The sequence below is a fragment of the Phycodurus eques genome, chromosome 14 (genome assembly GCF_024500275.1).
Source record: "Phycodurus eques isolate BA_2022a chromosome 14, UOR_Pequ_1.1, whole genome shotgun sequence".
NCBI classification, from domain to species: Eukaryota; Metazoa; Chordata; class Actinopteri; order Syngnathiformes; family Syngnathidae; genus Phycodurus; species Phycodurus eques.
In genome coordinates, this window is record NC_084538.1 from 17786287 (window position 1) to 17812311 (window position 26025).

Below are 26025 nucleotides of genomic sequence, written 5' to 3' on the forward strand. Positions count from 1 at the left end.
GCACACGTCCCAATGAAGTCTGTTTTTTAGAAGATAAGATGAGCTGGACAATGCAGCTACTGTCATAAAATGAAAATTCCCACACAGACCAAAACCAAGGGGGAGTCCGGTGAATTCCATGTCTCACTCTTTGAAAGAGCCCCCTTTGACGGGCCAAGCAGCAGGTGAAGGCTGGAATGGTCAGTATGAATTATTTACCTGCTGAAAGTCAATTATCGATCTTCAAACAGCTCACAGCCTCCACTATGTTGTACCGTCGCTATTTGTGATGAGCTGCGTGACTTTGTCACTATAGCGACCTCACAGACCTTTTCTTCATTTAATGTTGCCCAAATGTCTTTAAAAAGTTGCACAAGTTTGAGGGGCATAATCTTCGTTGGCTCGAGTGATGAAACAAGCTAATTTTGTGGTTGACGCTAGTTGTACCAAAGTGAAAAACATGAACACAATTAAGTGCCTACCTTTAAATACAGACTACGGCTTTTGTTACCATGACAGCCTGGGCGTGAAACGAGGATCATACTCAGTGTTGCCAGCTAAGCAACTTTGGTGCTGTATTTAACGAACTTCCCAACCTACTATTATTAAAAAAAAAAAAAAAAAAAAAACTCTGAAAAAGGATGCTTGGTTGAAGCTTACAATCAAATAAAATTGGTTTATATTTGCATTCTCCTCATATTCAGCCAAACAAATCACCCACAGCAAACCAAAAATGTCTGCTTCTGTGTTCAGTCATTTTATCGCATGTGGAGTATAGTCAGCTGTCAACCTGAATTGAAAATGGACTATTTCATTTAATGTAAGTGCAAAATAATAGCCAAAGTATTTATTTTAAGTCGTTAATGCGATTTTAGACCTGAACCTCAGTATACAGAGTCAGCACTTCAGGGATGTAGAAGTCACCTTCATTTTCCACACACAGAATTGTAAACTGTCAGCTGAGGCATGAGCAAGGTTTGCTTTTTATATTTAGTCAATTAGCGCAAATCCTGGCACCAAGTGTTGCACATTGGTAGTTGTAACACATACACTGAGCAACAAAAGTTTACCATAATACTCAAATGTTGGTTTCCATTTGTAAAAACACTCTTTCCAGAGTCACAGAATTATGAAAGAGCATCCACTTTATAGAACGCATCTTCACCACAGCAAAAACCCTACAATTCTCAGGTGCATTTGGAAATACACGCCACTACACTGGACTGTTCCCAAACTCGGAGCAGTTAGTATGTGCCGTTCAGTTATACAGAGCGTGGCTGCTCTTGCTTGGGTGACAGAGTGACAGGCAGCTATTCAAGCAAAATGTGAGGGCTATGGGCTGACAGGGGATTTGAACCGCATTCACGGATAAAAGTTTGTAAATTCAAAAGAGAGCGAGCACAGTCTGCCACGCCGAACACTCACACTGAGGAGCGTTAGGGTGTCAGAGAGAATTTCCCAACTGCACCCTTTGTCAGTTTAGCCTAGCTTCCACGAGTATTTTCCAGCAGTCCGACAACATATGATTCGAGTGAAGAAAGTCTCTGGAATATTGTGCCATGTTGGTCAGTTTCATAAATTAACCACTTAAAGTTAAGGCGAGTCATGACAAGCCTTTTTGAACAACTGCTCAATTTCTACACCATCTATTTAGCCCAGTTTTACTTGCCCAAGTAAAGCACTTTAACTCCACTTTTAATTCAGTACGCATGTAATGATACCAGCGCCATCTAAGTACCAATTCAATTATTTTGCAATTTAGAAAGGAGTCATCTGGCACCCACACTACCAATTAAGCTTTACGATATATGCCACAAGAAACAAGCAAATAAAAAGCTGCATGCAGAATCACTTAAGTTGAACATTTATTGAATTTACAAAAAGACCTAAAAAGCAAATTTTTCAAAAAGGCAAAAAAAAAAAAAACATTAAACTGGCATCCTTCATATTAAAAACACCTCACTGGACATAAAGTCAAAAACATAGCCAATATTGAACAGCACACAATGCATTACTCCCTGGTAAAAGTCCAGTCAATGCAAGACTCCCACTACTTGATGCGAAGACATGCCGTGTCTCATCTTTTGAGAAACCCAGTGATTACGTGGCAATTAGGCCATTGAACTCTTAATGTCCAGTGAGTGGAGCCACGGACGAACACATCAGCACCACCAACTGTGGAGCAGAGGGGCCAAGGTGAGAGCCAGCAACAGCAAGGAGGGGCCGTTCACCCTGGAGCATGCGTTCTTATCAGTGGTGTTGGCGATGGCTGGCCTCACGGTGGATGCGACAGAAGTTGCATTCCCGAGCCCATTTGTGGTGGTCTGCCCATGGACCATCTGCAACACAATTGGCAAAATAGGTTAAGGCTGCTCATAAATCTCACAAAGTCACAATATCGCGCGGGGGGGGGGGGGGGGGGGGGGGGAAGAGACCCAACATCACAGATTACACTAGAAAAATAAATACTTTGGGACAGTGCTGCGCTTTAGTCACAATCATTTCCAAACACTTCAGTTTCTTTGTATTTCAGTGAATATTCGCTCAGAGGACTATAATGACTGAACCCGTACGATCATCTCATTATTACACACACACACACACAAAAAAATAATAATTGATAGACAGCTAGTTTTGAAATCAGGAGCCAGTAAAATTTAGTCAACTTATATTCAATTCATTTAAAAAAAAAAGGGGGCTTGGTGTCAAAAAAAAGGCTTTGCAATAACTCAAAATGTTAAAAGTGAAGACATTTAGAAAAAAAAATGTAAAAAAAATAAAATGTTGACAAATTCGCACAACATTATGTGGAAAGCCTGATATGGCCCCTGGGCCTTGAATTTGAAACCTGTAAGTCATAAACTGCTAATTGAGCTTCAATCTAAAAAATTTGCCACCGCTGTATACAAATCAGTATTAAGTCAACAGACAGAATAAACTGTATTTATATTTAGTATTTCAGTTGAGGTCATGCTTGCATTCAGGTGTGGGGAAAGTTTAGCCCCAACCTAAATAGTGACACGTGAATGGGTCTCAAGGCTCACAAGAGGCCCCCCCACCCCACAAAAAAAAAAAAAAAGACGCAACTCGGGTTTTACATTACTTTAAGCGGACCGCTGCTCGCTCTTGTAATGTTTAAGCCTCGTTAATTACAAATGAACGCAACCTGCGTCAGCATGCTCGCTAATAGAAACAGGGGCACTCTGAGCACAGTTCAAACATGTGCTTGTTAAACTAAAAACAAAAAGATTTCTTTTCAAACTTACTGGTGTTGAAAGCACGAGGACCAAGAGGAGGGCCCCAAGGAAGGCGACAGACATCTTTATCTTGCTGCGAGTGTAAAGAGAGACTCGGGTGGTTGAGATGATAAGAAGACAGACAGGTGGTCACAAGATGATTGAAAATGGGCTCAGGCCTCATTTATACCCGAGATGACGTCATGCAGCGACGCCTTCTGTGAACTGATGCATTCAGGGGCTGTCAGAAGTGTTCTGCTGATTCGAATTTTTGTTATTTAAAAAATAAATAAAAATGAATATAAATAGAGGGTCCAAACAAGGAAATGGGCAATTAAAAAAATAATTTATAAGTATATATGAATGTAAATATTGCTACTTATACTACGTATAGCATCAAGCTCACTATAAAAATTTTATTTTTATGTGAAATACAACACTGCTCTGTTAGTGTGTAAACTATTACAAATATAAAGCAATTGAACATTTCAACAATACGTGTATTATTTTAATATGAAAAAATGACCAAATTGCGCCCTCTTTTGGCTAGTTGTCACGCCTTTAATCAAGTGGATTTATTTTGACCACGTTGCGATTCCGTAGTTGTCCTCCTTTTTATTTCTTCCGGTAGAAACAGCACGGACCGAGTGCAAAAGGACGCATTAAAACGCCACTGGGTTCTGTTACAACCCGAGAAAATCCCAGGCATTTTTCCTAAAGCTCATTTACACATCCATGCTGCTGTGCCGTGTTTCGGCCCTAAGCCGGACGCTAACGACATGGGGACGGAGGTCACACCAAAGAGGTGGCCTCCTCCACCGGCCCTTCATGTGTAGCTCTCGCCGGCGTCACGGTGCTTCCGCGGGCGAGGACAGCGCTCAGTCCGCTGACCCGGGCTCGACACCGGGACTCTACCGGGACACCGTGCTCCTTCCCCGAACAGAGTTCCCCATGAAACTGGGGGGACAGAAGCTGCTTGACAGAGAAATCGAGATTCAGGAGGTACGGCCAGCTATGGACGAACTTTCAGTCCAAAACCATTGCGGTGTTTATTGACTTCCTTGTTGACGGCACGACCCGCATTGTTATGTCGTTGTACTGTTTAGTTGTGTTGATAATTGTGTTGTCAGTTTGGCATGTAGCAGGCACAATAAGACATTGTTATATTATATCCCTAAGGACACAATTTAACATGGGGGGGGGGGGGTTGTATTTTTTTCTGTTACCCTATGTAGCTACATTATGAAGCAATAAGGTTACACACAAATGAACTACTTGTATTTACTTAATTGCATCTATCTATCTATCTATCTATCTATCTATCTATCTATCTATCTGTCTATAACTGAATATTAGCTTTGCAAGAGCATTTTTAAAAATATGAGTATTAGATCTCAGATTGTGCATGTTGTCCCTCTTTAAGAACAATTGTAGATAGGGTTTTGCTATAGTGAATTAACAATTGTATACTTATTGTGTGGATTTGGTTGCATACACACACACACTTAGGTTTTTCGTACATTTTGGTCACACACATAATATATGTTAAACATTTACCCATGTGTTTTGTTCATAGAAGTGTGGATTTGCAAGTTTGTACACTTGGCAGAGCGAGAGGAAGGCCAAGAGGTTTTGCCTTCACGACGGACCCCCATACGCCAATGGAGACCCACATGTAGGACATGCGCTCAACAAGGTCAACATTTGATGTCATTCTTGTTCTGTTGCTGACTGTTACAGTAGCTGAAAAAACATGTAGGATAAGTAGAAATTAGTCAGCAAAATTGCCTCAAACTTCAAACCTAGTGTTGGTCGAAATAATCAGCTGCAGATTATGAATTAAGATTCTGGGTTTGAATTGGGAAAAGATGTCCAGAAATAGTGGTATTTTACACTGCAAAAACTAACATTAACTACATTTTAAGCGAAAAATATAATGCAATACAGTGTATTATTTTTAGTGTCTTGATAAAGAACTGTGTCATTTGATAAATTCCAACTATTATTTTCTTTGATCCAGATTATAAAAGACATCCGTAACCGTTTTGAGATGCTTAGGGGCCGACAGGTCCACTACATTCCGGGCTGGGACTGCCATGGTCTTCCCATTGAGCTGAAAGCTCTTGGTGAGCTGGGTTCTGTCAGTCTCAGCCCTATGCAGATCAGGGACAAAGGTAGGAAAGAATTGCAGGTGGCCCTGTAAACCTGCGATGTGTTGGATTTACTTCACCTTGTTGGTCTCTATGTAGCTCGTCAGTTTGCAAAAGGGGCCATTGAGCGTCAGAAGGCTGCTTTCCAGCGCTGGGGAGTGATGGCCGACTGGGACCAGTGCTATTACACTTTTGATGGTGCCTATGAGGCCGCTCAGCTGAAAGTCTTCCAGGAGATGCATGGCAAGGTTGGTCGCCTCTGTTTACGGTTTTCTTGCTGATAAGCTAGTTTTTCTTCTTCCAAAGAAATTAGAAGCATCGTCTCCTGGATATTTTTAAACCTGTGGGGACCGTACCTTTTGTAGGTAGTCTGTTGTTGCCATATTCCAATATTTTGATCATCCAGTAGTTCTCACTGGAATTTACTGGGAGCAAAGGCCAAAGATACGGGACTACATATAAAATGGAGGAGATAACACAAGCATATTACAGAGGAATCCGGCTGACCTATGTTGCGTGCTTCTTCAACCCCAAGAGAGTGGCCGTGGATGGTCGCTACAGGGAAGGGCAAGAAAAGCGGAAGCAATTCAATGCAAAACATTGACATCAGACTAACAAACAGATTTGAGCCACTTTTACAAGATCCTGGCAAAGAATGCTCATGCCCCACCACCGGTGAAAAGTATTTAACTAAATCATACAAGAAAAAAGCGCTACCCCAATCATTAATAGTTGATGTAGCAATCAAGGATTTAAAGGTTTTTGCCGCGAGAAGAACAACGATATGGTGTCTCTCAGGGCTCGAGACTGCGACCAAAATGGTGGCGTCGCATATGTGAGCCTTTTTTTCAGTGTGTGGAAGTAACGATTTCATGTGGTCGCACTTTTGCAAGTGCATGTTTTAAATCTCCCTTAACACAGTCTCACTATATAAAGACATGCTGGTTGCAAGTCACCGTCTTTGCCACTGCTTTAGTAAATCACCTGCACACTCTTCTTTCTGAAAATAGATAGAGCGGCGTCTCGTTGTTATGAATGGCGAACATGCACGCACACGCGCGTGGTCGGCCCCTTTGCCACGACGAGAGCGAGCCTTTTTGTCTTTTTTTTATTTTATTTTATTTTTTAATGGTTTTGTTTTAGGCTGGGAAGAGTTTATTTTACACAAACCACCTTAATGTTGACTATCATATTAATGCAGATGACACACAGTTATATCGAACAGTGTCTCAAGATAACCACAGTTCAATTGAGGTGTGGTGTCACTGTCTAAATCAAATAAATAACTGGTTGAACCAAAACCTCGCACAATTAAACTACAACAAAATGAAGATACTTGTTTTTGGCAATAAAGAAAAGAGGTTTGCTGTTAGTAAATACTTGGTCACTCTCTTTAAAAACCAAAGACCAAGATTCCAACTGAACTTTCAGTACTCAAATCAATTACTAAAACAGTCTTCTGCCAGCTGAAGAACATATCCACAGTGAAGGCTTGCCTGTGCCAGGGAGACCAGCAGAAGCTCATCCATGCTTTTATCTCAAGTAGGCTTGACTATTCTAATGGTCTTCTGACTGGACTCCCCCAAAAGAGCATTAAACAGCAGCAACTCATGCAGAACGCTGCAGCTTGGGTTCTGACCAGAAAAAAGGAGGTCAGAACATATTACTGCAATTCTAAAGTCTCTACACGGGCTCCCAGTCAGTCAGTGTCAATGTTTTTAAACCCAGGTGAAAATTCTTCTTTTTTCTCATGCTTATGATGAAGTATTTTAGAGAATTTCCACTTTTATATCATCTTTCTTGCACTGTTTCTTATCTTTACTTTCTTTGTTGTTAATTGTTTTGTCTTTCATTTTTGTCGTAATTTAAAAAAAATGCTTTTAATCATGTAAAGCACTTTGAGTTACCTTCCATCCATCCATTTTCTTTACTGCTTATCCTCACTAGGGTCGTGTGTAGGAAATGTGCTATATGAACACATTTGCTTTGCTTATTTTTACAGGTGTAGTTTCACTTTCCATTCCACAGTGTTTTACATGCATAGCTCAAGCATAAAATACCCAAATCATTTTTTAAATTTAACATTAATTAACATTTAAGCCAGTTTTAGCACGTCTGCCTTACATTCAAAAGGTCCCAGGTTCAAATTTCGTCTTGCACCTTCCTTTGTGGAGTTTGCTTGTTCTCACTGTTCTTGCGTGGGTTTTCTTTTGGTACTCCAGCTTCCTTCCACATTTGAAAAGCATTGATGTTGGATATGTTCAAGTCTCTAAATTGACTTAGTATAAACGTGAGTGTGAATCAGAATCGGTTTTTACTGTAAGTGCTCTGCGATTGGCTGGCATTCACTCCAGACTGATCCCCGCTTCTTGCCCAAAGTCAGCTAGGACAGGCTCCAGCTCACCCACGGCCCAAATGAAGACAAGCGCTATAGATAATGGATGGATGGATTGTGAAAATGCCAATCCATCGTGGCTTCTTCTCCTTTAGTTGTCTGGGAGTTGTCAACCATTTTGAATGCAAATTACATTACCTCAAGATTGGTGGGGAAAACCCGGTTTTCTCTGCTGAGTGCTCTTTTTGCTTATGCTTCCTTCATTCAAGTGTATTCATTTCTCTGTGTTGTCCCTTAGGGCCTCATCTATCAAGATTACAAACCTGTTTTTTGGTCTCCTTCATCAAGGTATTTATAGTATGATTTGCCACATAAAGCCATTACCATTTAGAGTACCTTGGAAACCTGGTAATTAAAGCATGAACAAAAAGCAACGATATACTGTAATTTGTTGTGCTTTTCAAGATCAAATGCCTGCTGCTTACCGAGCGACGCGACTGAGCCCGACTGAACTGTCTGTCGCACAGTGTGTGTGGGGTTCAGCCATCAGTTTTCATGTGGCCAATAGTTTTGCTGCACTTTGAACAACGTCGCAACTGTTAATGTGAAAATATTGAAAATGTCATTTGAGCTTTCGCAACAAAAAAATACGTTTTGGGGTATTCAGCCGGCCGCCGCCGTTGCCAAGCCATATCACTAAAGTATAATACAGTATATATTGTGTTTTACAATAATACTTAGCCATATTTATTTATAATTTCATATTTACCTTTAATGACGAAGTAAAGCGTTTGAGAGAATCTCTGTCCTAGAAATGCACAAGTACAGTCAGTACCTGCATAGGGCTATTTTTGCAAAGAGCCTGTCAAATTTCCACACTTACTCTCCTTTTATTTCTTACCTGTTTCCTCTCTTCGTATTATACTATAGCTACAGCAGTCAGGGAAATCCGCTTCTTACTTGACAATTGCGCAATGTTATTTGTGGATTCTATATAAAAACAATTAATAGAATACGGTGTATGTTGCGCCTCAAAATGTTGTTTCCCGATTTAAAAAAAAAAAAACATTGGGGGTCGCAGTGAGTTTGTTATATGTACAAGGGTGACTCGCCGACTGTATTTTTTTCCCCCCCACGATTGTGTAGTTCAGTTGCTTTCGGCCACGTCGCTCGGTCTGTGCTTAGTAAGTGGCCAGTCAGATTGCTCTGATGTCATAGGGAACTTATTTGAATGGAATGTGACAATTTCTTGTTATATGTTTATACCTGTCAACCTTTATTTCTTTCTTTGGCTTTTATCCTTCACAAATGCATATGTCAGCATTTATACTCATTTTTTTAAAGCACAGCCTATGATTCCTGATCCAACCATTTTATACCTGTGGTGTTAGAACTGCCTTAGCCGAGGCAGAACTGGAGTACAACCATGAGCATCTCAGCAAAACCATCTACGCCACATTCCCACTGGTTACACTGCTGCATAAGATGGCAGGTAATGCAAAAATTCACTTGTAGGTCACTCTGAAAACAGCATTTTTCTTATTCGCTGGGTTATCTCTTAAAACCCCTGTCTGACGTTTGTGTATCTGCAGGTCAGGGCGATGTTTCTGTGTTGGTGTGGACCACTCAGCCTTGGACTATCCCAGCTAACCAGGCGGTCTGCTACATGCCAAATGCCCAGTAAGCAACAGTGCTAAACTTCCTGATTGTGCAAATGTTCCTGTAATTGAGAGATGAGTACAGGCACTAGTTCAAAATGCCATTAAAATAATCAAGAACGTAAAACACACACAGAGCAGCAACACATGAACAGAGCATACAACCTTACTCACACGCATATATTCTCTGCTCTGTGCAAACAATGACAATTCTGGAGCTCTCTTGGATTTGAGAACCTTCTCTGCCTCTCCTTCTGGTTCTTAAATATGCTGCATCTCTTCCGCTGGGGTGCTGTCAGCAGTTTGCAGCACAACGTGTTAAAATGGTCTCCGAGCACAATTTTTGTCTTTGTTTATCCAACAGCATTGTGACAACCAGCAACGTACACTAAATAGAATGAGGCAGTAAGTGGCAATGAATCTTTGTTATTGTGATGCCACACATGAATGGGAACAGTTCCACTGTGACTCAAACAGCGAGAAGGGAGAATTCCCCCCCCCCCCTCAATTTACATTTTGAATTAGGAAAAAAAATGAATTGTGTTAAATGAGAATGACTGATGTAGAGCTACAAACAGCATAGAGTATAAGTGCTTGCTGGTGAAATGTGTTTACAGGTACTCTGTGGTGAGAAGGAAAGACAACTCTCAACTGCTCCTAATGGCCACTGAACGCTCTATCAGTGTGGCAGCAGCGTTGGGAACAGAACTAGAGAGTGTCGCCACCTTCGCTGGTAACGCACGCACACACACGTTAAGTTGTCTTGTCTGTGGGGGGGAAAACAAAATCACACATGAAGGTCTGTATTTCCAACAATAGGTTCAGAGCTCGAGGGCGGAATCTGCAAGCATCCCACCATTCCCGACAAGGAAGTACCACTTTTGCCCGCTAATCATGTGACAATGGCAAAAGGAACAGGATTGGTCCACACAGCACCAGCTCACGGCATGGAGGATTACAACGTGGCTTCGCAGTTTAATCTCCTTGTGGTATGTTCTATTTCGTGAGGGTTTAAAAGCAATTTTGATGAGGGAAAAACCAAAGGTCCTTGGCAGGGACCCAACTGTTGTGGTTCTATTTAAGGAGTGTCTTGTGGGCGAGGATGGCAAGTTCACAGAGCTGGCAGGTCCAGAGCTCCACCATCTGTCTGTGTTTAACGAAGGCAATGAAAAAGGTACTGAGAAAACGTGTCCAAAAATTAACATCCCATTTGTTATCTGGGATTTTTTCCCCCCATCAGGATGATGTGTGTTTACTCTTCCTCTATGTACTTATGTTAGTGATCTGCATGCTGAAGGAGTGTGGGGCTTTGGTGAAAGAGGAGAATTGCGTCCATAGTTACCCGTATGACTGGAGGACGAAGCAACCTGTTGTCATCCGGCCCAGCAAACAGTGGTTTATTAACACAGGCTCACTCAAGGACAAGGCAAAGGTCAAGATTTATGAATTGTCTTCACTTTTTGTTGTTGTTGTTGTTGTGGCACATAAGTGATGTCTGGCTTGTTTAAAAAGAGCTCCGTGTGTGTGTGTGTATGTGTCCAGGATGCGCTGCAAAAGGTTCGTGTTTTGCCAGAGTCAGCGCGGAGCAGCCTTCTGACCATGCTGGACAGACGCACTTACTGGTGCATCTCAAGGCAACGCAGCTGGGGCGTCCCTATCCCAGTCTTCTACCACAGAGAGACTGGCGAGGCGCTCATCAACAAGTAACACTTTTACAGTAACCATCCTCATCATACAATACAAACAAATAGAAAATCAGTTGAAAGTCTTATGGGGCCTGCTTTTCCTGCCTCTGCAGACACACAGTATCCCACATAGTGACTCTCTTCAAGGAAAAGGGCAGTGACTGTTGGTGGGAGCTTCCGATTGACACTTTACTGCCAGCAGATGTGCTCAAGAAGGTGGGTGCGTCAGTGTGTCACCGGCTCTGTAAACAAATACAGTGCAGCTCAGCCTTTGGCTGGTGGACGTCTCGGCAAGCAATATGCCTTTGGCGGTACAGCAAACTCTTTTGAAACGGTATAAAAAAAAATATATATATATATATATATAATATATATAATATAGCAACAGCAATGACGTAATTAATGGTGTGCCCGTGCAGTATTCGAAAACTATTTTTTCTATTTAAATTTTTTCTTGTCTCAGTACAGAACTGTTATGTACGCTTGTAAATAGTCTTCCGTACTTACTTATGATTGGCTAGTGAATAAGTTGGTCACTGTTCTCCTGTTTTCTGTCCTGTTCAGAGTAAAGCAGGACCAGTAACTGACTATGTCCGTGGAGAGGACGTGCTTGACATCTGGTTTGACAGCGGAGCATCATGGGCAGCTGTTCTAGAAGGTAAAAGCCGTCACAACAGATGCTAGCTTTTAAGATGCATTTAATTGTGTCACCTTCCATTAGTTTTATTGTGACCAAATCTAGCTGGTGTAGATGTACTAGTCATATATTTTTCTAGAATATCATCACTGCAGATAATGTAAGCAGTCCAGTTAAAGTACAGGATACAAGTATCAGGGATCGCATGGGTTTAAACAATGAACAAGTAATTAATGTTATGTAAAGATTCTTGATCGGGCTCGAGTTTTCTTCGTCCAAAGTTTCCTACTTTGGTTTGAAACCAATGGTAAAGTTATTATTACAGCAAAATATTAGTATGAAAACACTTTGTAGGCCATGAATGTAAAACGATCCAATGAAAACCAGTAAGTGCAGTGGTAACTTTATTCTTATACTGCAGCGCAAACAAGTCCATTGCATGCTGTCCTTAACCTCAAAATGTCATATGTCTGCAAACTCATGAACCAGTGACCCTGTGTAGTCTTTATTGTTTATGTTTTATTTTACAGTGGTGTTCGACTGCTCTGCCTTGTAAGAGATGGATTTTCATACAATTATGATTTTCTCACACAGTGTAACTTGGCGTTCCCTTTGACGGCTCAAAATCGGCATATTGAATAGATAACAATGTACAACCCCAATTCCAATGAAGCTGTGTTAAACATAAATAAAAACAGAATAAAATGATTTGCAAATCATGTTCAGCCCACATTTAATTGAATACACTACAAAGACAAGATATATAATGTTCAAACTGATGAACTTTATTGTTTTTAGCAAATAATCATTAACTTAGAATTTTATGGCTGCAACACGTTCCAAAAAAGCTGGGCCAGGGTCATGTTTACCACGGTGTTCCATCACCTTTTCTTTTAACAACATTCAATAAACATTTGGGAAATGAGGACACTAATTGTTGAAGCTTTGTAGGTGGAATTCTTTCCCATTCTTGCTTGATGTACAGCTTCAGCTGTTCAACAGTCCGGGGCCCCCGTTGTCTCATTTTACGCTTCATAACGCGCCACACATTTTCAATGGGAGACAGATTTGGACTGCAGGCAGGCCAGTCTCCTACCCGCACTCTTTTACGACGTAGCCACGCTGTTGTAACACATGCAGAATGTGGTTTGGCATTGTCTTGCTGAAATAAGGAGGGGCGTCCATGAAAAAGACGTCGCTTGGATGACATCGTATGTTTCTCCAAAACCTGTATGTACCTTCCCGCATTAATGGTGCCTTCACAGATGTGTACAAGTTACCCATGCCATTGGCACTAACACGGGCCCAGAGAAGCCGGCGGTGTTTCTGGGTGTTGTTGATAAATGGCTTTTGCTTGGCATAGTAGTTTCAAGTTGCTCTTACGGATGTAGCGCCGAAGTGTATTTACTGACATTCGTTTTCTAAAGTGTTCCTGAGCCCATGTGGTGATATCCTTTACAACTTGATGTCAGGGCTTGTGATGCAAAGTTAAACATTACTACCATTCGCACTCACATTCTCACCTACGGGGGCAATTTAGAGTATTCAATTAACCTACCATGCATGTTTTGGGGATGTGGGAGGAAACCGGAGTACCCGGAGAAAACCCACCCAGGCACGGGGAGAACATGCAAACTCCACACAGGCGGGGCCGGGGATTGAACCCCGGTCCTCAGAACTGTGAGGCAGACGCTATAACCAGTTCTACCGTGCCTTTTTTTTTTTTTTTTTTTTTTTTTTTTTAAATTTATTTTTTTTGGCGACACGGTGGACGACTGGTGAGAGCGTCTGCCTCACAGTTCTGAAAATCAAGTTTTACGCTGTGTGTATGTGGAGCCTGTGCAGAACACAAATAGCCCTCTCCACCTGCATCAGAATCAGAATCATCTTTATTTGCCAAGTATGTCCAAAACACACAAGGAATTTGTCTCCGGTAGTTGGAGCCGCTCTAGTACAACAGACAGTCAATTTATAGAACATGTGCCACTTATTAGAAGCTAACAGTGTTAGCTAACACAAAACTATGCATCTAAAAAAATTCAAAGCACCTTTGCTTATCTTTGACATGATAGCAGCGGCCTTACACCCATTGGTGTTTCTCCATTGTAGTGCCTCTGCAACATTTTCAGACCGTGTAGTCCATTGGCTGGACTCCTACTGTCGCTTGAAAGTGGCTCTGGATCTTTGCTGGCCTAGCTGGTCATATCATGGGTGGAGAAACTCAGAACTGGTGTGGTTATTTTGTACATTAGCCAGATTGTGATGTCACAATTCATTTAGATTCAGAAAGGCTCACTTTCAGAAATAGGCAGATAACTAAAGATTTACTTATTTATTTACGTTTGCAGCCTGGTGCATCTCAATCATTTAGAATGCTGTAGGAGAGGTCCTTGCATTTCATCATTGCAATTCCAAAAATGAAATTCATAAATTATACAGATTCAGTCAGCACAAGAAAGTACTTTTCAGAAGGCCAATTCCAACTTCATTTCCATATTAAAATATTTTAGAACTGTTTTTTATGTAACATTCGAATTTCTTGGAGATGGTAAAATGTGGGTTTTTGTTAGCTAAAATTGTCAAATTAATAACCATTCAAATCATAACATTGTTTACTATGTGTAGTGAAGCTATATAATATGAGAATTTGAATTGAACTACAGAAATACATGGTTTTCTAGTTCAAACTTACTGAGATGCACCTGCAATCTTTTCTCTCTTGTTTGGGGAGTGGGTGTGTTAGGCACGTCAGAGACTCAGCTCTTTGTATACAAACAATTAAAAAGTCATTTTTCCATGTTGGATTGTTGTCCTTTCCAGAAGAACTGGAGGGAGACTCTGAGGAGCCTGATTCTCGTCTCAGCTGGCTCCCAGCACCACTGCGCAAACCGCTTGTCACAGGTTGTTGGACCAATTTGCTTCATGGTCGACACGCGGCTGTTTTCCGTTTTGCAAGGCTCTTTTACCGTCTTTTGTCACGCCAAAATGCTCGTTCTCCTGAGTTGGGCTTTAGTTGCAGATTAGTGGTCTCACATTGGTTTATGACCTCCTCTTCCTCACCCGCCTTTGCATGCAGGACTTCTCCTGCTTTGTCCGCAACTGGCAAACGTCTTTACTAACAGTTTTCTACGCGGACTGGTTCAGGATGAGGCAGACTGCTGGTCTCGTCCTGCTTTTTTAGTAAGCATTTGGTGACTTTGCTAACAACAGTTGCCTTCTCTCTGACCTTTCCAGATGTTCAGTCCTCTGTGGACAAGAACTAACCCCGCTTTCGATGCGCTACTATTGGCATGACAGTGGGCCTCTTTTTCTTTCCCCTAAAGAGACCGACTGCAGGGCAGACGCCTACGTGGAAGGAAAGGACCAGATCGGGGGGTGGTTTCAGTCGTCTCTGCTCACCAGCGTCGCTGTCAGGAACAAAGCGCCTTACAAGTGAGTTTTTGCCAACATGAAAACATTATTACATGAGAGCAGGCAGAGAGCATGGACATTTATCTCCTATAAAAACTACTCAGAATCTAAATCATTAAAAACACGGAAGGTGAACGGAACAAGGAATTTTTCACTGCTACACAATCAGCCTGAATGGTTGTCTGTCTCTAAATGTTGTAATTGACTAGGAAATTATCCAATCATCTAATTCGTCTAAACATGATTATGTATTTACTATAAATAATATATTGTTTTTCATCCATCTATGCCAGCGACATATGATGACAAACCTGATTAAATGCTCTTCCACATGATGGAAGAATATAGAATTTACCCGTGTATTCACGGGTTCCCATTCCTACAATAGAATAGGTCGTGGCTAGTTCAGCAATCGCAAATTCACCTATTCTGTTTTTTTGCGGGGGATGGGCGGGAGGGGGTAATCCACTGTTATTAGCTGAAACCTCGCCTCTAAAGTGTTATTGGTGCTCAGGCTAATAACTGTATTGCGTTGGCGCCATCTCGTGGCAACTTGGTGCAGAGGAACTGTAGAAGTGTCGAGGAATTTCATTTCGACAAAAGAAGTACTTTTCCACTATCTTGAGGCATCTTGGCAATTACAAATTACTTTCGGATTTGCACTATTCCCTTTACCCTGTGAATAGTGGGGGTTCACCTCATCCCATTTGTGTTCATTTAAACAGGCCCAGATTTAACACTAAGTTAATTTGTGAGTAAATTGAGACAAGATCATAATTAGTTCAATATTTTATTTCCTACTGTGCTATATTTCCTTTTTTGTGACATGTTTGTTTGTTGCTGTTCTGTGCATATTTTTTTTTATTATTATGTAAAAGATGTGCCTTGGATAACTGAAGGTTGGGCAACCGGTCTACATTGTAGTCTGCCATTTGCCCAAAAGCTGGCAACCATTCCAGGCTATAACCCGCCTCTCGCCCAAAGTCAGCTGGGATAGGCTCCAGCTCCCTGCAACCCTAATGAGGACAAACTATATAGAAAATGGATGGCTGGGTGGTGTCACTTTTTTAGTACTAAAGGAAAAAAACTCAAAATATACATTTGGGGTATATATGCAAAAATAAGTTATAATAATGTGCAGGAACACAGTAATACTTCAATAACAGACGTGAAAAAATTTGCTGAGATTGTTCACAGTGAACTCAGATGTCAATTGTTGAAAAAGTTCATGGCAAGGGGAAATGATGTGTGTGTGTGTCTGTGTGTGAGCAGATCACTGGTGGTCCATGGATTTGCCATCAGTGAGAAGGGAGAAAAAATGTCCAAGTCTCTTGGGAATGTCGTGGATCCGGATGCAGTCATCAATGGCGGGAAGGTAAAAACAAAAATCGAATCTTAGCCGCTGTTTTTTTTTTTTTTTTTTTTTGTGAGTGGGGGTAATTTCATCCTCACATGCGCATGTCTGTGAATTGATTACTGGTGCTCTGTTTACAGGACGCGTACAATGGACAGTGGTTACACAGAATAGTCTTAAAAAATGTCCATACTGTATTTGTGCGACTTCAGTTTACTTCACTCCATTCTGATGTAATAAAGTGTGGGCCTCTATTAATTTGTACCATTTGTGTATGGACAAGTATATGGGGTCCTAGGTTTACAATGGCATTCTGTTCCTATGACACCGACACAATGTAAATTTGTATGTAAGTAGGAACACATCATAGACAACATTCCCTCATTAATGTACACACAGCACCCCATATTGACGGAAAAACATTGAATTGTTGAAATTTCTGCAGATTTATTAAAAAATAAATATCACACAGCCATAAGTATTCAGACTCTTTGCTGTGATACTCATATATTTAACTCGGGTGCTGTCCATTTCTTCTGATCGTCCTTTGAGATGGTTCTACACCTTCATTGAAGTCCAGCTGTGTTTGATTATACTGCTTGGACTTGATTAGGAAAGCCACACACCTGTCTATATAAGACCTTACAGCTCACAGTGCATGTCAGAGTAAATGAGAATCATGAAGTCAAAGGAACTCTCTGGAGAGCTCAGAGACAGAATTGTGGCAAGCCGCAGATCTGGTCAAGGTTACAAAAAAAAATTCTGCTGCACTTAAGCTCTTAGGAACACTTAAGGTTCCTAAGAGCACAGAGGCCTCCATAATCCTTAAATGGAAGACGCCTTCCTCGAGCTGGTCGTCCGGACAAACTGAGGAATCGGGGGCGAAGAGCCTTAGTGAGAGAGGTAAAGAAGAACCCAAAGATCACTGTGGCTGAGCTCCAGAGATGCAGTTGGGAGATGGAAGAAAGTTCTAGAAAGTCAACCATCACTGCGGCCGTCCACCAGTATGGCAGAGTGGCCCGACGGAAGCCTCTCCTCAGTGCAAGACACGTGAAAGCCCACATGGAGTTTAAAAAAAAAAAAAAAAAAAAAAAAAACACCCGAAGGACTCCAAGATGGTGAGAAATAAGATTCTCTGGTCTGGTGAGACCAAGGTAGAACTTTTTGGCCTTAATTCTAAGCAGTGTGTGTGGAGAAAACCAGGCACTGCTCATCACCTGGCCAATACAGTCCCAACAGTGAAGCATGGCGGTGGCCGTATGATGCTGTGGGGGTGTTTTTCACCTGCAGGGACAGGCAGACTGGTTGCAATCGAAGAAAAGATGAATGCGGGCAAGTACAGGGATATCCTGGACGAAAACCTTCTCTAGAGTGCTCAGGACCTCAGACTGGACTGGAGGGTCACCTTCCAAAAATACAATGACCCTAAGCACACAGCTAAAATAACGAAGGAGTGGCTTCAGAAGAACTCTGTGACTGTTCTTGAAAGGCCCAGACAGAGTCCTGACTTAAACCCAATTGAGCATCTCTGGAGAGACCTGAAAATGGCTGTTCACCAATGTTCACCATTCAACCTGACAGAACTGGAGAGGATCTGCAAGGAGGAATGGCAGAGGATCCCCAAATCCAGGTGTGAAAAACTCCATCATTCCCCAAAAGAGGGTGCTTCTGCTAAATACTCAGCAAAGGGTCTGAATACTTATGGCTGTGTAATATTTCAGTTTTTCTTTTTGCAAAAATTTCAACAATTCTGTTTTTCCTGTCACTATGGGGCGCTGTGTGTACATTAATGAGGAAGAAAAAAAATAATATAAATGATTTTAGCAAATGGCTGCAATATAAAAAAGAGTGAAAAATGTAAGGGGTTCTGAATACTTCGCGTACCCACTGTATATGTGCCCTGCGATTGGCTGGCGACCAATTCAGGGTGTACCCAGCTTCTCGCCCAAAGTCAGCTGGAATAGGCTCCAGCACGCTCGTGACCCTAGTGAGGATAAGCGGTACAGAAAATGAATCAATGAATGAATGAAATAATTTGCTAAATAATTATACTGTAGTTAATAGTGTAAATAATAACATTTAATAAAAAACAAACAAAAATATGTACCTTGGAAACTATTTTATATAGTTTACATACACAGTTTACTACCTTACCTTTGATTGACCTGGCCCACCTATCCAGCCATGTGACGTATGCTTTGGAAAGCAAACTGCTTAGTCAAACTGGCAACATTGTTTTTTTTGTAATGTTACTGTTTTACTGTATCTGACCCACGTTGTTTTTCCTTCCCCGTGCTCCTCATCCTGCATTGTCAGGATGGCAACATGCCAGCCTACGGGGCAGACGTGCTGCGATGGTGGGTGGCCGAGTCAAACATATTTTCCGAGGTTCAGATAGGACCTTCGGCCCTGAACTCGGCCCGAGACAACATCAACAAGGTGGCGTTGCCGTTTCATTTATATTGCGTTGCGCTGATTGCTCCTTTGTCAACGCCCCAATTTGTTTGTCTTCATCTCTCACAGCTCAGAAACACTTTGCGGTTCCTGCTCGGCAACCTGCACGGCTTTGACCCACGGGCTCAGGCTGTGGACCCCAAAGAGATGTACTACATTGACCAGTACATGCTGCACCTGCTGCGCGAGTACAGCATGAAGGTGGCATAACTAAGGCGGGATTTACTCTGCACGGTTACACAATACTGATTTTGTTGGTCTCAAGTGGCACAATTGGGATATGCGTCATGACAATGTAAAAAGAAGTCAACAATTGAATTTCTTAAGGCGACCTCCAAATGTGGATAAAAATCGGATATCGCTGTGAGGGCAGCGTAAATGCAGAGCTCGTATATAGACCGTTAATGCAAACTTGATAATTGAAATACACAATTGGTGACATGTACACATTTTGCATCTGCTCAAACAACACAAACAAACACGTAAAAAAAAAACACCCCTAGAAGTCGCTGGCATAGATGAACAAAATCTACATTATATGTAGTGCAGGAAATACTAACTTTTGGGTCAATTGCGTGAAATTGGGTAATTAAACCCAGCAGGCCTGATTAGTCCTCATGACACATTAATGTGCCGCGTCACAGGGGTTGGCAATGCACTTGCCTTTGCGGAGGTCTGCGCCCGACTGCTTTCCATTTGAATTGTAATCCGTCCTTTTTAAGGTGACAGACGCTTACAGTGAGTTTGACGCTGGCCGAGTCATACGCCTCCTTCAAGCCTTCATGACCAGAGACCTCTCAAGCTTTTATTTCAGCATCATCAAAGATAGGTAATGTACTTTCGTAAACAGCTTTCGTCATGATGAGAGAATGTGCGATAGGAACTCAAATGTCATGTCATCCATGTTTAAATGAACTTTTTGATGTACAGAGAACCTCCGTTAATTGCTCGGATGTGTTCCAGACTGACCCGCAATATGTAAAAAGCTACAATACACAGTCCCCTCCAAAAGTATTGGAATGCCAAGGTCAATTCCTTTGGTTTTGTTGTATATTGTAGACATTTGGGTTTCAGATCAAAAGATGAATATGAGCCAAAAGTTCAGAAATCCAGCTTTTATTTAATGATATTGACATCTAGATGTGTTAACTCAGGACAGAGCAACTTTTGTTTGAAGCCACCCACTTTTCAAGTGAGCAAGATTATTGGAACATGTGACTGACGGGTGTTTCTAGTTGCTCAGGTGTTGACATTTAGATTGATTGCTTCAACATTAGATATAGTGCTTGTTTTTGGTTTTGGGTTTCACCTGTGAAAACTGCATTTGCTGTTAAGCAAACATGAAGACCAGAGAGCGGTCTACGGGAGAAAAACAAACCATTTTGAAGCTGAGAAAAGAGGGAAAACCAATCCGCGCTATTGCATAAACATTGGGCAATGCCGATACAACAATTTGGAATGGCCTGAAAACGAAAGAAACTCCTGGTGGACTGCGCAACGGACATCAAACACGTCGGCCAAGGGTATTAACAACAGTTGATGACAGAAACATTGTGAGAGATGGCAAAGCGTGTCAATCCCAGTTGGAGTTTATTGTAAAACTGACACATACAACAAAATAAAATGTAACATTGGATATTCAAGCACCAAAATGTTAAACCACATAGTTTCGTCTAATGAAAGTCCACTACCTTAATGCTAACATGTAATGTGAAATGCTGTAGACGATGCCAATGGAAATTGGCATACAGCGGACCCTCGATAAAATGGACTGTCCAAGAATAGTTTCCATTGGTCACTTAAACTGCCGTTGACAAAGTGTCTTAGTTCCAGAATTGCTGTGGCGCAATATAGGCAGAGAATGGGAGACACGTATTTCCAGGTCACAGATATACAATATGACTAGATCCAGCCAACAGGGTAGACTGTGCCTATGTGGCGGCCATGTTGAATGTGATGACATTCCATCAAAAGTAATGGATTGACATATTGCGTCCATGTTGAAAGTGGCATATTTCCAGGTATTGTATAGACGCAGCAGCCATAGATTGCAGGTGTTCTATCTATTCTCGCATAGAGATCTGTGCAAAGAGACAGCAGAGAGAGAGAGAGAGAGCAAACTTTTCAAACATTTCAGCTTTTTTTTGGTATTTATTTTCTATAACGTTATACTGTACTGAGTTTTAGGGTAGGAAATAAGTACAAAATATTTTGTACTGTACGGTAATATGGGTGCATAGGGCCCCCCCCCCCCCACACACACACACACACACACAAAAACTAATGTACCCCCCGGCCCTCTTAGTCCATTACATCGAGTTTTTTTTTTCACAGTAATTCGAAATGTTTGATGAACTGCTGCTTTAACACTCACGGACCAGCAACACATACAAACAGAACATACGACGACACTCACAGGCATGTCGTCTGTGCTTTGTGGAAAAACCTGATACTGTATTACCTCAGCACTGCCCTGCCTGGCATGTTTTTGCGGAACAACGTGGTACTACACTGAAGGGGCGCAACTCAAAACAAAGGTTCTTACTATTTGCTAGGTTGTACTGTGATCCTGAGGACTCGCTGGGCAGAAGATCGTGTCAGACGGTCCTGGAGGAGATTCTGGACGGGTTGACAAGATCTATCGCCCCCATCCTGCCTCATCTGGCTGAAGACGTGTACGCTCACACACCGGGCCACAATGGTAAGTAACACTCACGAAACTTTTTTGCTCTGCTGATTCGTCCACGTGCCACAAGTGTCTTAGTGTGGGCCCTTGCAGAAGAGGAGATGCTGTTCAGGAGTGGCTGGGTCAAATGCAGCTCTGTGTGGAGGCAACCTGGACTGGAGGAGGCAGTGGAGGGGGCGTGCGCCATCAGGGACTCCTTTTTGTCATCAATTCCAGGCAAAAACGTGGCCCAGTATGACCTCACCATCGCCATTGAGCCCGGGCTGCTGTTTGAATTGATGGAGGTAAGCCCAATAAAATAATAAAATTAGGAAGACATTTTTAATATAATATTTTAAGAGGCTATGTTTTATTTGTTCTTTAGTTGCCAGGATTTGTTGCAGATTTAAAAACAAATATATATACGGTAGAACCTCTCTAAAACAGACCCCTATATAACGGATATTGGATAAAACAGACTGTCGGGACTGAGCAATGTGTCCAAAAATAGCTTCAATTTGTCACTTAAACTGCCAATGACAAAGTATGTTGGTTCCAGAATTGGCCGCTATTGCCTCTCTGGCGCTGTGGTGCAACGCAGGCAGAGAATGGGACTGATGTATTTCCGGGTCACAGATATACAATATCACTAGATCCTCCCGTGCCTACGTGTTGAATTTGGGGCACTGATGTGCCAGCCATATGACGATGGATATATCTATTGTCTATTGTAACAGAGAGCAGAGCGGGATGGCTCCTGGGGAATACAAAACAAGTATTTGGAGTCTGGAACATGCTATTTTTGGTACAGTTCACCCCCCCCCCCCCCCCCCACCCCGTGTCTAGCCGTTCAGATTTGGAACTAGGAAGAACACTAACGCCTCATGAAAGCGACTCACCCATGATAAATACTGTAGGTCAACATTGTCATCATGACCACACACACCAGTGTGATAAGTGTGGATAAATTTGAAAACATTTTCAAGCTTTTTTTTTTTTTTTTTTGTAATATATTTATTTATAATAATTGTACTATACTGGGTGTTTTAGGCTAAGAAAAAAAAACTTTAGTACTATACAATATGGGTGCATATGGTCTAAAAAAAAAAAAGTGCTTCAGTGTAACTGACAATCAGCTATATCGGGAAAACCCCCCCGCCCTTATTAGTCCGTTCTATCGAAGTTCCACTGTATATTTTTTACATGTATTTTAAATTGCTAATTGTTTATACAATTTGTATACAGTGTACATCATCCTCAGAAAACAATTCTTTTTTTAAACAGAATTGCAGATGCAGCCACATATTTTGGGCACCATTACATAAAGTCAATAAGAAAAAAAAAAAACAGCAGAAATTATACACACTTAAGACTAACTCACACCGAGCGACATGGCTAAATCCAAATGAACTGTCATGTGGTGTGCATGGTTTGGCAACTGTTTTCATGACTGATCAGTCTACCACTTGCTTTCAAAATTTGAATTGCCGTCACAGTTAATATATTTATGTGGAGAGCTTTATTTGGGTATATCGACATGGCATGAATTCAAAGTACTTTATCACGCCAAAGCTTTTATTCAACGTTCACTTCCGCACTTATAACAAATGTTGACTACCTCTTCAAATGTATATTGTGCTCAAGCATGGTTCTTAACTAAACATTAACACTCTTCATCTTTTAGTCTCTCCAAGAGGATCCCTCGTCCACTTCCTCACAGCTTGTTGAGCTCATGATGGCGGCCCGGGTCAACTTGAGCGGCAGGGTGCCTCGCGACCTTCCCCCAGACACGCTCGTGCGCCACGGCACATTCCTCATTAACTTGGAAGGTGAGGTTTTTTTCCATAGCCTCAAGTACAAGGTGGCACTGCAACAACAGTTAACTGTAAGCATTTTTGTGGTCAGGTGGGGTTATTCGAGAGGAAAGTAGCTACAGTATAGCAGCGGTGCCCACCTCCGCCACCCGATGTCCACGATGTCGACGCTACACTGCGGAGTCTGTGGACTGCGTTTGCCCACGCTGTCAGACTGTTCTCGCCAAAGCTCAGTAACAGGCCACAAACTGCGTGTTGCCATGGAAACTTGCTGGTTTTGTCCTCGTTGAGAATCAAGTCACCCTTGAGAGCTTCCCAGAGACATTGACACATTGTACTAATTATGATGTTGAGGCGGTTTACTGTATTTATAATAGAATGCCCTGACTGAAGTTTTGTCCATAAGGGAGCCAGTCAATGGGCAGTTTTTGTCTGTATATAAATATGGAGGCGCGTTCCCTCCAAAGGTGTCACTATGTGATCATGACAGCAGTGCATGAACCTTTGTATAATAAATAGTGATGGTAAATTCACTTCTATAGGGAATAAGTACATAGAAACAAATCCAATTGTATGTGTTTGCTGTTTCAAAACAATGAGAATAGTCGATGGCAGCACATCTGCCTCACAGTTCTGAGGACCCAGGTTCAAATCCGGTGTGGAGTTTGCATGTTCTCCCTGTGCCTGTGTGGGTTTTCTCCAGGTAGTCTGGTTTCCTCCCACATCCCAAAAACATGCATGGTAGGTTAATTGAAGACTCTAAATTGTCCTTAGGTGTGAATGGGTGTTTGTTTATATGTGCCCTGTGATTGGCTGGCAACCAGTTCATGGTGTACCCTGCCTCCTGACCTCAGTTAGCTGGGATAGGCTCCAGCATACCCGCGATCCTAGTGAAGATAAGTGGTGTAGAAAATGGATGGATGGAGAATAGTCAACAGGGTGATTCTGTTTATTCCGTCCATTGGCAGCATCTGGACACAGGACTACAGAATAAAAGGCTTTGCAGGCACTGTGAGAATAGAAGTGCTTCCATATATTATATACATCACTAAACAAGTTCCTTATTCCTTATGATACTAAATGTGGAAAAATAACTGATGACCACACACTTGAAGAAGAGGGTCATCAGCTCAGGTATCCACAAGTGTGATAAATGCTACATACAAAAATATGGGATGTTAAAAAGGTTAACAACCAACTGAAACAGTTAAGCACTATAAACATGATTTGAATAAATACAAACTCCACGACAATACAATGGAACCTCGATAAAATGGACCCCGGTATAATGGATATCGGATAAAACGGACCGTCGGGACTGAATAATTTGTCCAAAAATAATTTCCGTTTGTCACATAAACTGCCATTGACAATGTCTGTTTGTTCCTGAATTGATGGCTGTTATTTACTGGCGCTGTGGCACAATGCAGGCAAAGAATGGGACTGACATATTTCTGGGTCACAGATATACGATATGACGAGATACAATTCCAAAAGACATCTCATGTGCCTACGTGACGGCCATGTTGAATGTGGGGCATTAACGTGGCAACCATGTTATGATGGTTCCATCTATTGTACATAGAGAGCAGCATAGCTGCAGTGGTACCTCTGAGGAATACAAAACAAGTCTTTGGAGTCTGAAACATGCTATTTTTGGTACAGTAAAATTTTTTGCCAAGCCGTTCACCTTTGGAAACAGATTTGGAACTAGGAAGCACACTAATTCCTCACGGCTCATGAATCCAACTTGCTTATGATGAGTACTATACGTCAGCAATGCCACCATGACCAAGCACACCGGTGTGGTAAGTTTGGATAACACGTGAAACTTTGAAAACATTTAAGCTTTTTTTTTTTGCAATAACTTTATACTGTACTGTGTTTCAGGCCACAAAAAAAATGTTTTACTGTACAGTGATATGGGTGAATATGGCCTAAAAAAAAAAAGGTTAAATGTAACGTAATGTATAGGACTACTCCCCTCTGCTATTAGTCCGTTCTATCGAGGTTCCACTGTCTAAGGGAAATATGGTCTTTGTTTACATAACTTTAGGAGCTCATGCATGATATGTTTGTTCACATACTAAACTGTCAACATAATTTGCTGAGTCAGTCCTCCGCTGTCAGGGCATCCACTGCCTCCAAAAGGTGCAGTGCCAGGCTGTACTGGGCGTGGTTCTCTGGAAGCATCTCGATCAAGTGGCCCACCAGCCTACTGGTCTGAGGCAGGGGCACCAGGGGGCATCGCAGCTCACTGGGGTCCTGAAAACCCACAGAATAAATACTGCATAAATTTACAATACTGACTGACTAGACTAGATAGTACTTTGGGTAGGGTAGGGGAAACTTTAGTGCTCAAGGGCCACATTTGATTTCTTTAGAAGGTAACAATTTTTTTTTTTTTTTTAATTTAAATTTCCATGTTAGTTCATTTTAATTATAAAATAAAACTGCCATTTTAAATTACACTTTTACAATGATTTAATTATTTTCCTTTTGGCTTGTCACATTATGGGTCGCCACAGTGTATCATCCTTTTCCATGTTAGCCTATTTATTATTTTTATTTTAAAATCGACACTAAATTAACCAATTATTTAGTGACTTGGGCATATGGTATTCAAATTTAGTTTATCACCTAATAA

At 41.6% G+C, this 26025-nt stretch overlaps 2 protein-coding genes and 1 long non-coding RNA gene across 7 annotated transcripts in view; 1 reads left to right on the top strand and 2 right to left on the bottom strand.

The window, feature by feature from the left end:
• Positions 1-1831: 1831 nt before the first annotated feature.
• Positions 1832-3369, bottom strand: LOC133412995 (uncharacterized). The gene is made up of 2 exons (XR_009769815.1): positions 3246-3369; positions 1832-2318 (listed from the first exon to the last, which is right to left on the bottom strand). It is a non-coding gene; the product is annotated as an uncharacterized LOC133412995 (long non-coding RNA).
• A 474-nt stretch (positions 3370-3843) lies between these two features.
• iars2 (isoleucyl-tRNA synthetase 2, mitochondrial) lies at positions 3844-24387 on the top strand. 4 transcript variants are annotated; one of them, XM_061695444.1, is made up of 24 exons: positions 3844-4217; positions 4792-4911; positions 5236-5389; positions 5465-5613; positions 7999-8048; positions 9092-9192; positions 9293-9380; positions 9976-10091; positions 10178-10347; positions 10442-10532; positions 10639-10790; positions 10901-11061; positions 11157-11259; positions 11608-11701; positions 14501-14581; positions 15004-15112; positions 16364-16466; positions 18762-18884; positions 18969-19100; positions 19622-19728; positions 21455-21600; positions 21664-21869; positions 23249-23393; positions 23470-24387. In XM_061695444.1, the coding sequence occupies exons 1-24, from the start codon at positions 3951-3953 to the stop codon at positions 23613-23615; spliced, it is 3114 nt and encodes a 1037-aa protein (XP_061551428.1). In that variant the 5' UTR covers positions 3844-3950; the 3' UTR covers positions 23616-24387. The 4 variants fall into 4 exon arrangements, with proteins under 4 accessions (XP_061551428.1, XP_061551429.1, XP_061551430.1 ...); XM_061695445.1 differs by having other exon boundaries at positions 21679-21869; XM_061695446.1 differs by lacking the exon at positions 14501-14581.
• The window catches only part of rab3gap2 (RAB3 GTPase activating protein subunit 2 (non-catalytic)), a 28140-nt gene continuing 26424 nt past the window's right edge, over positions 24310-26025 (bottom strand). For both annotated transcript variants that reach the window (XM_061695441.1, XM_061695440.1), the window contains exon 35: positions 24310-25643. In XM_061695441.1, the coding sequence (XP_061551425.1) occupies positions 25491-25643 (153 nt within the window). In that variant the 3' untranslated portion in view covers positions 24310-25490. The remainder of the gene's footprint in view (positions 25644-26025) is intronic.

What these genes read in the sequence shown, in the direction of transcription:
- iars2 (XM_061695444.1), top strand. Translation starts at nt 3,951, where the DNA reads ATGCTGCTGTGCCGTGTTTCGGCCCTAAGCCGGACGCTAACGACATGG. An exon ending in CAGCAGATGTGCTCAAGAAG is followed by an intron (nt 11,260 to 11,607) that starts GTGGGTGCGTCA and finishes TGTCCTGTTCAG; the next exon opens with AGTAAAGCAGGACCAGTAAC. An exon ending in ATGGGCAGCTGTTCTAGAAG is followed by an intron (nt 11,702 to 14,500) that starts GTAAAAGCCGTC and finishes TGTCCTTTCCAG; the next exon opens with AAGAACTGGAGGGAGACTCT.